The sequence below is a fragment of the Epargyreus clarus genome, unplaced genomic scaffold (genome assembly GCF_041222505.1).
Source record: "Epargyreus clarus isolate Ecla_fem2 unplaced genomic scaffold, WU_Ecla_fem_2.2 ptg000010l, whole genome shotgun sequence".
NCBI lineage: Eukaryota > Metazoa > Arthropoda > Insecta > Lepidoptera > Hesperiidae > Epargyreus > Epargyreus clarus.
This window is the reverse complement of record NW_027332218.1, coordinates 7,242,986-7,258,701: the sequence shown is the minus strand read 5'-3', so window position 1 is coordinate 7,258,701 and position 15,716 is coordinate 7,242,986. Positions and strand designations below refer to the sequence as shown.

General features: G+C 34.8%; 1 protein-coding gene across 1 annotated transcript in view; it reads left to right on the top strand.

Moving 5' to 3' along the window:
• The window catches only part of shd (cytochrome P450 family 24 subfamily A member shade), a 79,328-nt gene that overhangs the window by 43,391 nt on the left and 20,221 nt on the right, over window positions 1-15,716 (top strand). Inside the window, exons 2-4 of the mRNA XM_073077274.1 lie at window positions 5,219-5,432; window positions 6,654-6,852; window positions 11,208-11,398. Of these exons, the coding sequence (XP_072933375.1) occupies window positions 5,219-5,432; window positions 6,654-6,852; window positions 11,208-11,398 (604 nt within the window). The remainder of the gene's footprint in view (window positions 1-5,218; window positions 5,433-6,653; window positions 6,853-11,207; window positions 11,399-15,716) is intronic.

Here is a 15,716-nt window from a genome sequence, read left to right as displayed (position 1 = left end):
TTCGACTAAACTGAGTTTCATCCGATTATGGAAAAGCCTAATTCCGGATGAGGATGATTGTGTATCCAAATAAAGAAAAAAAAACAAAACAAGAAGTGAATCAAAATTAATTAATGTAAATACTAAAAGCTTTTAAAGTAATTTCGATATAAAGACATATCCTTTTCGGGATTTTATGGACTTGTTAATTAATTCGACGTCAAAGTGTGTATGTATGTAATATGTGTATGTATGTATGTACAAACATAACAGGTGTATAAATAAAAAAAATACGATGAAGGAAATGTTATGTTTCTAATGTTATAGTGTCGTAAATTTAATTTTATTGATGTTCAAATGATATGATCTAATCCACAGACCAGTATTTGATCTAATCATTCTTAATAGACAGATTTATTAAATATAAACTTGATAATTATTCGAAGTATACTGGAGTCGTAAATATATTTTATTGAGATATTTTAAAACTTTTTTTTATTCATGGCAAATGGTATGCGGCTTTTATACATATGTGCGTATTAAAAATATTTATTATCATGGCCTTGATGAAATTAAAAATACCGGAAAAGTTTAATTGGATCATAGATTTAAAAACTGTTATTTTGTCTGTTACAAATATATAGAGAACATATATTGAATTATAATTGATTATTTATTTCATTATCTCCGTTAGCAAAGTATTCTTTATAGGAAAAAAAATGCTTTTATTGTTATACTATGTATTTTGTTAAAAGAACGGAAATAGCTGTGGAAAAATCTATACTAATGACAAGACTGATTGCCTGATTGAAAGAATGATTGCCTGATTCATCATCGCAAAGCCTAAACTACTGAAAATAGAAAAGCGTGGACCATCGACTTTCCATGAAAAAATTAAAGCTCGGCTTTATTCATTGGGTTCGAGTATCGAATTGGTCCTCTAATTTTTCAATTTTAATGTGCATATTATTATTAAACATTAATTATCACTTGCTAAAGATGTACAGGAAAACATTTTGGGACTCTACATCTGAGAATTCTATAAACAAATCGCAAAGGTTTGTGAAGTCGAACGAATTTTACTTGGCCGGCGCGATGGACTATGGCCTAAGCTCTACGAGGAGACACGTGCCCAGCTGTGAGACAGTAACGTTGACGTTATATCTGAGGATATGCGCGGAATGTTCGCGCATGCCACAGCGGCATTCCACAAACGAGATTTGCAAGCCTTTTCCAACGGTTCCAAATAAGATCCCGTTAAATTCCAATTCGTCCTGAATAACTCCCACCTGGGAGGCGTAGGGCTCGTAGTGGTAATAAAAACGGTAGTAATGTCGAGCGCCAGGCAAGATCTTGAATTGTGTCGACGGGTAGGGATGGACGATATATCGATAGTCGACAATATTTATTTTTATCAATATACGCTTTCTACACTCACATCCCCACACTAGGATTCCCTGTATCGTGGATGCCATGGACACACACAGAGACAAATACACAAACACCCAAACCCAGAAACAGAAACCTAGATCATCATTTAGATTTCTGTCTGGCCGGGGATCGAACCCGGGACCCTCTGCGCGTCAGACCGGTATGGTGACCGCTCCGCCACGCAAGTCGTCATCAACAAATACGAAACTTTATTATCATATTTTAAAATTGGAAATATCGATATTGGAAATTTAAAATATCGTATTTAAATAGGAATAGGTCCGTGAAAACAGGTCGTCAAAATTATACATTTTTGAAATTTGTCACGGAAGCAAGGCCCTGCGACTTGAATATTTTGTGAAATATTAGAAATGTTACGTTGTCGATATTCCCGCGTTGATTTTTTTTATTTATCCGTAAATCCACGTATTAGGTCATGGATATAAATATCGATATTTATATCGATTTTCATATAACGAACTTGCATCCCTATAGACGGGCAACCGTCGAGCCATTGCGGTGGGAATAGGGTTGCCTACTTTCACCGAAATGCGATACTTCCCAGTTTAGTGGTATGTTTCGTTACGTAAAGGGTCATAATACATATGTATATACATATCTTAACAAGTACATAGAGCTATAGTACTTTTATTTATAATACAACAGTACAGTAGAAGAATCAATCGTGCAGTTAACAAGTGATAAGTGGTATCTGCTGCCCATGGTCCTGGTCATGCCCATAATCAACCCTAGATAGAATTAGAATACGGCTTCGGATTGGCAACAGATGTGTTGCTTCCCTCGTGAACTAAGTTGTGATACCACGTAAGAACAAGTGTCTTTCTCTTACCATACCAGAAAATAGGAGCATTTAAATCTACTGTTATAAAACAGAAATGGTGTGGCGGTGTTTCTTCCGGAGTCGAACTTTAAAGGTTATACCAAGTCTTTTCTAGAATCGTCACAAATAGTTACCAACTCATTAAATTCCAGTGTTGTAGTATCATTAATATACAAAACAATTAATACAGACAATTTTACTCACCAACGGACAAACAATTTGTCATTCATAAGCCTAACACGTAGGTACACTCAATTATTCCAGCATTGGCTTTTAATGCACTGGCGTGACCAATCGCGTAAATTATCAACTTTGATCGTTACAAGTATTCTACCGCCTGAAAAAAGCCTAAATAGAATCGAGTTTCCCTTTCCATACATTGCATGTGCATGTGGGCGTTGCTATGTTACGTAACGGTTACGCAAACATGTGAACGCCAGGTCGATGTCCGATCAAATGGCTCCACAAAAAAAAACTTTTTTATTGCTTCAACTGCCTAGGAGTTTGACGGATTGGCTAAGAAATTGAGTGAAGGTTGCCAAGTGTGGCTGGATTGTGGATAATCAAATCAAAGGGCAGTCGCAAACGAGATTTATGTGTAGTAAATGATTATGTTAGCAGATTCGCGAATAATTTGTTTATTTGATGTACCAGAACCCACGAACCGCATTTCTTTTTAATTACTTCCAATTATTTAAAATAGTCTACATTCTATAATAGGTATTTTAGTTTGTTTTTATTCTGTTTTAAATACATTAGGTATAATGGACTACCATAATGAAATGAAAAAACGTCGTTGTGTTTACTTTACATTACTGTGTATAAACAAAAACTTTTAATTTTAATTATTTTTTAAACTTTTAATTGTAAACTTAAGAAGAAAAAATATATTTGTTTTGTTTTTGTGTTACTTTTTAAACGTGAGTAAAGTAAGATTTTGAAAACTAAATTGTACGCGGAATTGGATGTGTACGTGAAAGAAAAATAAAGTTTATATATATTTTATAAGCTTTTATATATTTATAAGCTTTTAAACCATAAAAAATTATAAAAAGTATTATATTAATAGTATAACATAAGAAAAAGTCTAAACAAAATAAAAAAAAAGCCTATAGAAATATGAGTAACCAATTATAAAAAATATTACATTTAAAATAGCTTTTAGTGTAATATAAGAAAAAGTCTAAACAAAATATAAGAAAAGCCTACAGAAAATAAATAACAAAATAAAAAAATATTAAATTTAAAAATAGCTAAACGCTAACAAACTTTATAACAACGTAGCAACCCTATCAGTTATCAATTTTATACCATTCGCGATATATAATTCTAAAATCATATATGTTTCGAATTAGCTTTAAAAGTAATAAACCTCATAACAACGTAGCAACCCTATCAGTTGCCGCATGCGTGCGGTGTGGTGCGGCGTTACGTAACAGTTACGCAAAGCCAATGTCAAGAGCGCCGCGTCAACTCGCGGGTCGACGCCCGCTGCCAAACATTGTACTTTATACCTGATTGCATTCCGCATTGTACCTGATTGCATAAGGGATTGTACTTTACATTTGACTGCATCCATTGCCGTTCAACTCATTACTATCCCACTGCTGGGCACGGTTCTCCTCTCAGAATGAGAAGGATTAAGCTATAGCCCACCATGCTGGCCAATTGATAGACTTCACATACCTTTTGAGATTTTTTTAAATATCTCTTTGATATGAAGGCTCCTCACGATGTTTCCCTTCGTGTTCTTGGTAATTAATTTCCAATACGCTCATAACTTTGAAACATCAGAATCGAACACCGGACCACTCGATCGATACGCCGATAAGCTTTTTTAAATATATGTCATATAACCTAACGTTTAATTGCATTCAGCTAATGAACTGTACTATAATGGTTTGAAACTTGGCCTCTCAAACTTTGTCTGAGATTCAAATTTCTGGAGCTTCTGATTTTTCAAAATTACGTGCGCATTAAAAAACACCAATCTAAAAGTCTTCATTTCTTTTTACAATATACTTCCATTCCAAAGTATTGTATTTCATATAACTTCACACATATTTGCATATCTTATTTATGTGATTTATTACAACATAATATTAATTATAGTCTCAATTTATTTAAAACAATTGGCCGAATAATTATGTGTTATCTTAACTTTATTATTTAAACAAAAAGCAATGCTTCCTTAAATACCTATTAAACAGTTGCAAATATCCGAAGTACTCGATAATGCTTTCAAGTAAAAACAATAAAATGTATTTATATGTCAACAGTAATTATCGCTTTATGACGGAATTTTAAGTTGTTGACTTTCACATTCTCTTGTTTGTTTATTACTGCTTGAGTTCTTAATTAATGGATTTAGAACCTTGTCAATGGATTCATTAAAATAAGTAGCACATTATTTACATTGTAATTTGTTGTATGTATAGAACTCCTATCTTTCTATGCTGTAGGATAAGGAAGATAAGCTAAGGGATATAATCCAGGAATTTACCAGTGGGCTTTAGTTTTAAAGGGTGAACAGAGGACGTAGAACCTTATAAACTACGGCTGCCTTTTCGCCTATTTCTCTTTTCTAGTATTTTCAAATTCTTTCTGGTTATGGAGTGTGTGCTTAAGTTGAGTGGACATTATGTCAGTCATTGGTGTCTAATTGCAAGCGACTCAGATAGACTGCACGTTCTTCTTTTTGATATTTAGGTAAAAAACAAGCATGTAGGTAATCTCGTGGTACTTAAATAGCAACTACGACCTATAGAAATCTGTAACAAAATCTCATCTGTCAACCCCAGATAAGACTACATTCCTATCTGTGCTTAGTCTTAGATGAGTTGCTACTTTTGGGAACTAAGTTGGCGGATACACCTATCTTCTTTCAAACCTATACAGCTATACATAGCAGCGCTTAATACACTACATTTAAAAAAACGTTCATAAGTAAATTCTTTTGTTGTACAGAGCACGCCGCCGCCTCTCGTGGACTGGTCAGGAGTCCCGACACTGATCCTGGCCATCGTTGCGCTGGTGATGGCGGCCACAGCACTCCTGGCGCGGTCGTCTGATAGCAAACGTCCAAGCCGGCTCCCTGGCCCCCCAGCGCTGCCACTCCTCGGCACCAGGTGGCTGTTCTGGAGTCGGTATCGGATGAACAAGCTCCACGAAGCTTACGAAGGTGAGAGCGCTGTAAGATTCCATCCATTTTGCTTTATTGTATTTTAAGTAACTTTCTTTATTTGCATTTGATTAATTTCTAAGAATATCATTATTGAGAGGAAAATGCTTGATCCAAAAGATTTGTTTCATTTTTCTAGAAACTATTCTTATATTGGACTAGATATTTTACAAAACTTTTATATATGTACGTAGGAACAATTTAACAAATGTTTTAAGAATTACAATAAAAGTAAATTGCGCTTGCCTTTGTGGTTCGATTCCAGAGGAATCGCCACACCTATTTCTGTCTGACACAGCGATTTTAAGCGCTGCTGTGTTCTGGTTTGAAGGGTTTAGTAAGGAGACATTTTTATCCGAATCGTTCTAACTCAGGCCGTCAGCTGTGGCCGACCTTAGGTAGGAATACAATCTCATCTAGGTTTGATTACAAATCTCAATCGGTGGCAGTAGCCACGTACCATAAGGTGGACTGCATACTCGTTTGTCTAAATAATATAAAAAACATATCCAAAATGTATTTCTTGGAAATATTTTCGGAAATGATTTAGAGAATTTCATTAACTTACTCTAGATAAAGATGTTACGTTATTCGTGGCCTTGTACTAGTTAAAATACTTCCGATTGCGCGGGATTCTGTAATCTCCTTGAGACCGTGTGGTTGCGAGAGCGACACTAATCTTTTGAATCTTTTGACATTGCATATTAGCAATTTTACACAAAATCATTTGATATTTTTGCGAATTCACATTCACCAGAGGCATTCCAGTTTTCAAAGGTGGCAAGACATTAAAATTTATGATTTCATTTGGGACTTCTGTTATGGTAAATGCTATTGTCGAAAAGTTACAACCGCCGTACCTGTTCTAGCGAAGCAGTTCTTGTGTTTCGATGCAAGGGTATAGATTTTGGCTGGCTTACGTAAGGGGGCATCTTAGACCTTTGGAGCGGCATCTGTGATCTAGATTTTGGCTGACTTACATGAGGCGATCATAATCCTCACGAGCAGCAAGGCATCTGTGATCGGCTTTAGATAGAATCCCTGTAAAAATAGTTCATAAACGGCAGTAACTACTTATCATTAGGTTGCTCCTTGTGCAATGTGTGTTCACTATCTGTCATAAAAACATTAAATGAATTGCACATATAACCTAACCTAACCTAACCCAACCCAATTGTAACAACCGTACCCTCGCTGTCACAATGAGAGATTTGCACGCAGACATGTTCAGGCGTTACGGGCCGGTGTTTGTGGAGACGACGCCAGGGGGCGCGGCGGTGGTCTCCATAGCCGAGCGGGTGGCCCTCGAAGCGGTGCTGCGGACCCCCGCCAAGAGGCCGTATCGACCCCCGACGGAAATCGTCCAAGTCTACCGCAGAAGCAGGCCGGACCGATATGCCTCTACTGGACTTGTTAATGAGTAAGTTATTCTTTGATTCGTTTTTATTTATTATATTATGTAAGCAATAAAAAATAGTTACTAATCAATCGTAATATTTTTTTGATTATTAAATTGATAATTTCTGCCTAAGTACTAAAAATTGACAAAATTCGATCTGTGGTAAGTAAATTGGATAGTTTGTTTTTATTAACAATGGGTATAAAAATGATATCGTCAGTTATTTATTGTGAGAAATTGGAATATTTTGGTATGGTATTCAACATTAATTTATTACTCGCTCTATTGTGTTTGTAAGTCCTTCTATTTTGGTAGATTGTACTAAATTAAATCACATGTTCACACTTTTGTAACATACAAATTTAAATCCTTCCATTTCATTATAGTTATAGCAAAATGAGAAGTAAAGAATGATATATCGATAAAATTTATATTATTTCACTTTATTAAAGGTTTCGTGATCGCTAATAAATAATCGGACATCCTGTATCTTCGTATACATTTGTGTAGTCCACATTTCAAGATAAAAAAGTAAATTATTTCAGAGTGTTACATGCACATAAAAATAGATTGCATTTTTCACACGGGTACAAGAGATCTGCTCACATCTTCTGGATACTCCACTAAGTGGAGGAAGTGTGTTCTTGGCTCGTTACGACGTGTGGAATGGCGCAATGTCATAACGTTAACGTGTGATAATAGTTCATAATTGAAATAGCTTTAAATTAAATGGCAGTAAGGTGACCGCCCATTGGCTACTATCGTATGAGCGATTGTTGCGCAGGCGATTTTGTCTCTTAAACTAAGCTGTTGCTTATGTTGCTGCGGCTCGATCGTCCAGTTTGTTGCTGGAGCGACTGACAAATGGATGTACCATTTGTTCTATTGTATTCAAAGAATATGTCATTAGATGTCCATGAAGGACATTTGCCGCTTAATAAAGTGGACTACATGCTTCTTTGCTACTTCTTAATACTCGTAGAGGTGTACAGTAAATTTGTTGTTAAGTAAATACTCTTACGTATTAGGAAACAATTACAGAGTCGTTGCAAGGAATAATTTATATCAATAAATCAGCCCTAAACAGCAAATGCAGACGGCGCGAGCGCCGCTTTTATACGTCAGAATATGGTAGAGCCGTCGCATTTATACGTACGATAGTATTTCACGAAGCTTTATAGATTTACTAGTACCAAAAAAATTAAACGATTCTAATAACTTGAAAGATTCCGTTACATACATATAGGTCAAGCTAATAAAAGTGTGGTAATTGTAAGCAAATAAATATTTGAGCTTCTACACGAATCATGAAATAAATGAGACGCTTAACATTATCTTATTTCTAATATTAAGCGTAAAAAAGATAGAGTCTAGTCAGTCGGAGAAAGACAAGGACAAGGATCTTTCATTGTAAATTGCATTATAAATTGCATTGCATTATTGTCATTTAGATACAATTAAATTCTATTACATCTACTGCAAATAAAAACGTTTCTTTAGATAAGATTTTTTATTGTTTATGTTATACTAGAAACAAAATAAAGTTACCGTGTAAAAACGTGTAAGAATTTACAATGGCGTTGGAATTTTATGAAAAATCGGCGTTCTTATTGGACGATTAATACACTTCTGTTTATAATTGTAACTTTATTTTCGCCCGTGGCTACACTTGCTTGTAAAGTCAGTTCCGTATATCCAATACATGAGTTGAGTGAGTTAAAGGTCTATTTAAAAATACGATTTGAAAGTGGTAGAACCCTTTGCGGTTCGACTCCGGCGGCACCACCGCCACACCTATTTCTACCTAATAACAGCAGTGTTAGGCGCTGCTGTGTTCCGGTTTGAAGGGTGTGGTAAGGGAGACATACTTTTCCGAGGCGTTCCAGCTTAGTCCTCAGGGGTAGCGGCGCATCTGTGGCCGACCTCAGGTAGGAATATCTAATCCTATCTGGGGTTGATTACAGATGTCCATGGGCGGCAGTAGCCACTTACCATCAGGTGGACTGCATGCTCGTCTGCTACTCCTATATTATAAAAAAAAACGACGAAGTGGATGTCTGCTTGAATTTAATATTTTTAAGTGTTAGACGAATACAAAATATCAATAAAAAAAACAGAAAAAAAACATTTTCTACTATTTTCAATACACCTGATATCGCAAAAAAAGGCTACAGTAAAAAAAATACAAGAAAATTACTATAATTCTAAAACTGTTTTTTAAAGTTGCCATATTATGCTAATAAACATTTAACCTTATAAAATAACATAAATCACCTCATAGACAGACACAAGGATAAACACAAAAAATGCGTGCAGATTTATTATATACAGACCGCTTACTATGGGCGTTTGTTACGTCATTAACTTGAGAGCAGTGGTGCAGCCGACTGGCTACTCGACAGTATCATAAATGATAATGACCCGTTTTTATTGCTGCGCATCTATGGTGAAAAAACTTAATGTTTATGAGCTAGTTTTTATCGGGCTAGCACCTTTGATAAGTAAAATAGAAAGATACTTCACCGCCTTGAAATTGAATGAAGCCATAAAAGGATGATTTTTACATTTATTTTTTGAATTCTTGACTAATAAAAAATATTTCAAGAGATAGTTTACGTATAAATAACAAATACTACGTAATTTTAGTAATAAATAAATGAGTATTTCAAACATTTTAGGGACATTTTAAAATGGAGACGTGGCAAAATTTTATTTTTGCAACAATTTCAATTCTCAAAACAGATTACACTTTCTTGTTAGGAGTGATCAATCTATGTATTTTACTCATCTAAGGTTTGTTCGTACAAAGTTCCGTGATAGGTGAAAGCCAGTCTAGTCTAGACTGGCTGTTTTAAAAACTAGTCGCGTGAAATTAATTGACATGTATGCTCCAAGTTTAACAATTTGTTTGTCTTTCGACACTATCAGTGCTGATTTTTAATAGATGAAAGAGAAAGTCAGGTTTGTAATAGGTTTTGGAGGTATGATTTTTATAGTAGGTACAGGTCTTGCGTTGTTATTTTTCTTTTTATATATTTTTTTTCAGATAAAATAATATTTGTTTTCCATATATCACCTATCCGCATATTCCGTCACTTTTAGCCTATTTTAGTTATATAGTCTCATAAAGATGCGTTTACCCCAGCTTACCGTAGCTTCTCACTACTATCACAAGTGACAGGCCACACATACATCAACTTAACTCATGTGTAAATACCCTTAAAATTAAATCCACGAGTAGACCGCCGCTACCTTATCCAAAACCGATCGGTTATCGCGACATGCATTGAAATATTAGGTGTATTGTTATAGGCAATCTATTATTAGGCGCTTTGTTCATTTTGACGGTAATATTTGCTTTGTCCTTATATTTGGGACAGGAAAATGATATGGTAACGCTATTTAGATATTTTGACAACTCGTTATACCGTCTGGTCACGTAGGTTAACGCCATTGAATAGATTACTAGTTTTTTGTGCGAATAACCACTTCCTGCTATGTCTAGTGCACCTTAGAATTATTTATAAACCTAGACAAATTGTTTGTACTTCATATTTTTGTGGTTTTGTAATTTTATACGGCGCACTTAACTTAATAAGTAAAAGAAAAACTTATTCTTGATTCTACGGCAATGTTATAACTGAATAAACTCTACATTTATGATTTAAAATATCATCGTTAAGCCAACACTGTCCCTCGCCGGACAAAGGTGGGCCAATTACGAATTGTAGACTTTACACGCAATTTTTTAAAGCACTCCCGGCAATGACATTTTGTGATAGATCTATGACTCTCGGCTGTGGAAGTTTCCCGATGTTTAATCTTCACCATTAAACAAGTGCTCATTTCGAAAACATGCACATAATCAAATATGGTGGGACTGAGAGTCAAACCTCGGACCCCGGTCAGTGAGGTCGAATTGCAATAAACTAGGCTAGCATTGCTCTTATCAGGATAATACTCAGTGAGAATAAAATAATGAATGAGTTCAATAGAGGTAACGCATTGACACATCTCTACCATCTATCTCTCATCAAACTAAATCAGCGACACTTATTATTCTTAATATTTATAACACTACTGACCCGGCAAACGTTGCGTTGCCATATAAATAAAAAAATGTTAAGGGTGAACAACCCTTATCACTGAACTTATGAAAAATAAATAGTAGCCGATTCTCAGACCTACTGAATATGCATATAAAATTTGGTGAAAATCGGTAAAGGCGTTTCGGAGGAGTACGGTAACTAACATTGTGACACGAGAATTTTATATATAAGACTACAAGTTCGGAACAGGTCTGACGGTGGTGCCTCTGAAACGAACCACGAAGGGTTCTAACCTTCAAACTTAACGATAACTATTATTTGTTCTAGACAAGGCGAAAAATGGCACCACTTGCGTCGTCACCTCACAGCGGACCTGACGAGTCCCAACACCATCCAAGGGTTCATTCCGGAGCTCAACAGCATCTGTGATGACTTCCTAACACTCCTAAGTTCCTGTCGACAGCCTGATGGCACCGTCTACGGCTTTGACCAGCTCACCAATAGAATGGGCTTGGAATGTAAGTATTTTGATTTTCTTAAAAATACTTTTGATTTTGTTGTCCGTTTTTAAGTTGTTTATGTCTAAAATCTTTAAACTGTTTATTTGTGTTCAACTGTGCATATTTAATTAATTAACAAGGCTGGAATCTGAAGTCTGGAATATAAATGAAAAACCTATTTATTTTATTTAAAAACAATATATATTTTGACGGTTATGATAATTTAATATAGGCGCATTGGGCCCTTAAAGCTTAAATGCTTTAGGAATTTAAAACAAAATAGTGTAATAGAATGAATGTTCATCCTATTGCGGCACTAAAATTAATCATATTATTTAAGAAATTCTGTAAAACACCTTTTTATTTCAGTACAATCTTCACTTTTTAAGTATTTCCTATAATAACTTGTATTTAATAACGTCATTAATCAGACTTTGAAGATATTATTTCATTAATACGAAAATAAAATAATTAGGTACCTATTTCATTAAAGCTTAATAATCGCCATTCAATTAGCTATCTAGGAAAAAAATGTGGCCTAACGTATCGCCTTGTGAAACACGTGCCTTGAAATCCTTAACAGTCCAAAAAGCTGAACTAAAATAATCGTTCAAAGTTAGCTTCGAAACAGATGCGTTTCCCTTCTTTTTGAACTGATCCGGAATGCACAATCGGTTTTATTTAATTTAGTGGTTTATTTATTTCTGTTTTCGCATTGCCTCTTGAGACACAAATAAAATAAAGCAGTGCTCGTCGATTTTTTCCTATCGTTGCGGTAAATGCGACTAGCTTGCCTGTGAATGGTTTTAGAATGAGTATAAGTAAACAACACTCAAGTAACCGCTTTGTTTTTATTTACTAGGTAAATAAATCCATCCAGAGGAGTGTCTGGCCGACAGTATCATACGTATTTATATAGCCATTGTAATTAATAGTATCTGCTACTCAAGGCTACCTAATGTAGACTTGTCGTACGAAAGTGTCGATTATAAGAAATATTTTTTAGTGTTTTTGACTGTGGTAGTATCGTTTGTTGTTCCACTTCATAGGTACTACCGCCAGACCTGTCAAATAACAGTGTTAAGCGCTGCTATGTTCTAGTTTGGTGGGTGTTGTAAGTGAAACATACCTAGTTATTCGAGGCAATTTAATTTTAAGGGGTAGCCAAATTGTCACAAAAGTCACTGCGACCGACCTCAGGTAGGGCTCTAACTTATCTGCGCTTGATTACAGATATCCTTGGGTGGCAGTTGCTACTAAGTATTTATAAAGAAATAAAGTAGTTACGAGTATGTGCTTGTTGCTATTACTTTTGTCTTCGTACCTATTTGATAACTTAAAACATTCGATAAAAGTTGGTCAATACCTACTCAATCGGATAATGCTTTCATTCACGTGCATACCATGTGCAATCATTTACTTCTTATTTACCCGTGATACTGTGTCGTAGGTGCAGTGCGTTGTAGGCAAAAATTGGCTAAGATTGATGACATAACTGATAAAGTCATAGAATATGCAAGCCATAAATAGTTGTAAATACGTATCCATAGTTGTAAATATCTCTACAATATGTCGTAGGTAAAATAAAAAACAAAGACGGTTACTCTATGGCTATACCAAGTAATAGGCGAAGATGCCTTGACCGAATCGAAAAGTTCAACAGAGTATAATATTAGTTAAATTATCTATACACGTGTTCTTAATGCGTATTTTTTCATTGTCTACGTGACATAACCGGATGTCCAAAATCACAAACTATCACTTTTTCTGATAAACTTACGTAAACAACAATTAACAGTGCTCAATATTTTGGTATTTATTTGACATTTTTGTAGTCAGATAAACTCCTAACGACTGTTGACTTTTTCACTTATCTTAATAGTCTAATGAATTACTCGATAAGTCTCGGAAACAAATGTTGTTGCTTACTTGCTATTCTAGATTAATACTGTAAATAACTTTTTAATACCGTGCAGATAAGAACGTACGAACTTTACTTAGTTTTGTGTTATTTGAAAAGTTATTGAAGTGATAAATGAACGTGTTAATATTAAGAATGCTTATTATTATGGACATATATACAACAATCACAATATTATTATATTGTGATTGTTGTATATATGTATTATAATAAGTATTCCCAGAGCGCTATGACATGGGGCTCTTCAAAAAATGTGCAAAAAGAGCTCTCCTTCAAAGCCGGCGATGCATTGGCGACTCCTCTGGTGTTGCAAATGTTCACAGGCGACGTTGACTACCTTCCATCAGGTAGCACGCCTGCTTTATCGCTAGGCTCAAATATACACATATAAATAAAGTAACATTGTCTAACATTTGAAATATGGGCTCTCCCTGAATTCAACCATATGCATTGTTACTCTTGAGGACTAGGATTGTTGTCTCATATGTAAATCTACTGACACCCTGGCACCAAAAAGCAATAACTGCTTCACCCTATAAATAAGTGTGGCGGTAATACCTCACAGGTCGACAGTGTTTCAAAAGTCTTCTCCGTTATACTAACTATATCTTGCTCTTCCATTCATTGCTCCACCACGCTAGTCAATTAGGATAGAATAATAGATAGATTGATAGACTTCACACACCTTTGAGAGCTTTCCTCACGATGTTTTTGTTTCATCATAAGAATAAGTGACAATTGTTTTCTTATAAGATTTAAAAAAAATGTTTTTGAAAAGAAAGTGTATGAATTTTGTGTGCCTCTTACTCAAAATTCATACACTGTAGGTGTTACAGTAACTAACATTCTGTAAAATATAAGTTACGTCAAATAGTTTTCTTAGAATAAATATTCCACACGCAAAACGTGATTGCTGTGATAACATTATTAGTATAAAATTAAATGTCAGATAAGCTCGCGAGATCTAAAATGGAGCTGAACATGGTGGCCTTGGTGTTGACAAGGTGAAGGCCATATATAATGGTTTACCGCTGGTCGTTCATTGTTTGACTTTTTTATTTCATCACGTTTTAATTCTACATCTAATGATTGTATGTTTGATCGTGATTATCTTAGCAAATATAAGACTGTTTTGAAAAAGTATTTTTGAATTTCATATTCTATTAATTGAAGAAGGTTTTAAGTAATAGTGTATAACAATCAGTAATCTAGAACTAGTGATTCAGCTTGACGTCTCTGAATCACGGAGTCTGATACATGAGTGAGGTCCATTAAAATGATCGTTAATTGAAGAAAATAAAGCATGAGTTACCCATATCTATAATATAGTGACGTCAAAAACACCGAAACGCGAGTAAAACTGTGGGGCACAGTACATTTGGATAAAAAATTACACGTATTAATATAAAATAACATTGGAATAGTTAGCGTATTGTTCTTTTGGTCGCAAAAAAATTATCGCAGATTTAATTATCGATTTAGTCAGGGTATCACAGACCAATTTTTTTACAACTAGCTAAATAGTTGTTGTACCTACAGATTTTGATTGGCTTGAGGAAATTTTATCTCCATAAAAAATGTATTTAAAATTAGTTATCATTGGCTTTGATGGCGTAAAACATTGTGAAATATCCTTTATCCGTGACAGTTCCGTAGTTCTCAAATGTGTATTAAGTCTGTTAACGGAAAATGTTGACTATGCCTCTTGTTCTGAGAAGAGATCCGTGTCCAGTGGGTTAGTAATTTGATCATCAAAATCAAAATGGTTGATCATTAAAGCAATTTGCGTACTAGATGATGGCAGAGAAAAAGAAAGGCGAAAAGAGCTTTTCAAAGCCAGCGCATTGACAACTTCTCTGGTATTGCAAATGTTCGTATGCGACCATTACTTTCCATCAGTAAGCGTATCTGCCTTATCATTCATTCTAATTATAAAAAATATGTGTTTAAAACCAGTTCCGTATTCAATGCCCATTGGATCTAAATTTATATATTTTAGGTTAAGCTGTTCGCGAATGTTATGTTTTGATTATTTAAATAAACTTATCGATTATATTATATGTCAGAACATTTAGATACGGCTCCGGTAACATGGATGAATGAATATTAATAAGGCATAACACATTCATTGTATAAGTCCTTATCTCCTATGTGCAGAATAATATTGTAACCTTGTATTTATTTATGCCTATACGTGAACAGATTTACTGTATTTTAGCAAAGATTAAAAAGGAGTAGGCTATGAAATTGATAGATTTACTTTTTTATAAAGACTCGCTCATTTAACCGTCAATCGTGCACATATCTCTTTGAAACTAACTTAATTTTTTCTGAGTCTGACTCTACTTTTGCAATCTATGAGTTAGGAAGTCATCGAGAGTCAAGTTCCTAGGTTGAATAATTGGATACAGGGAT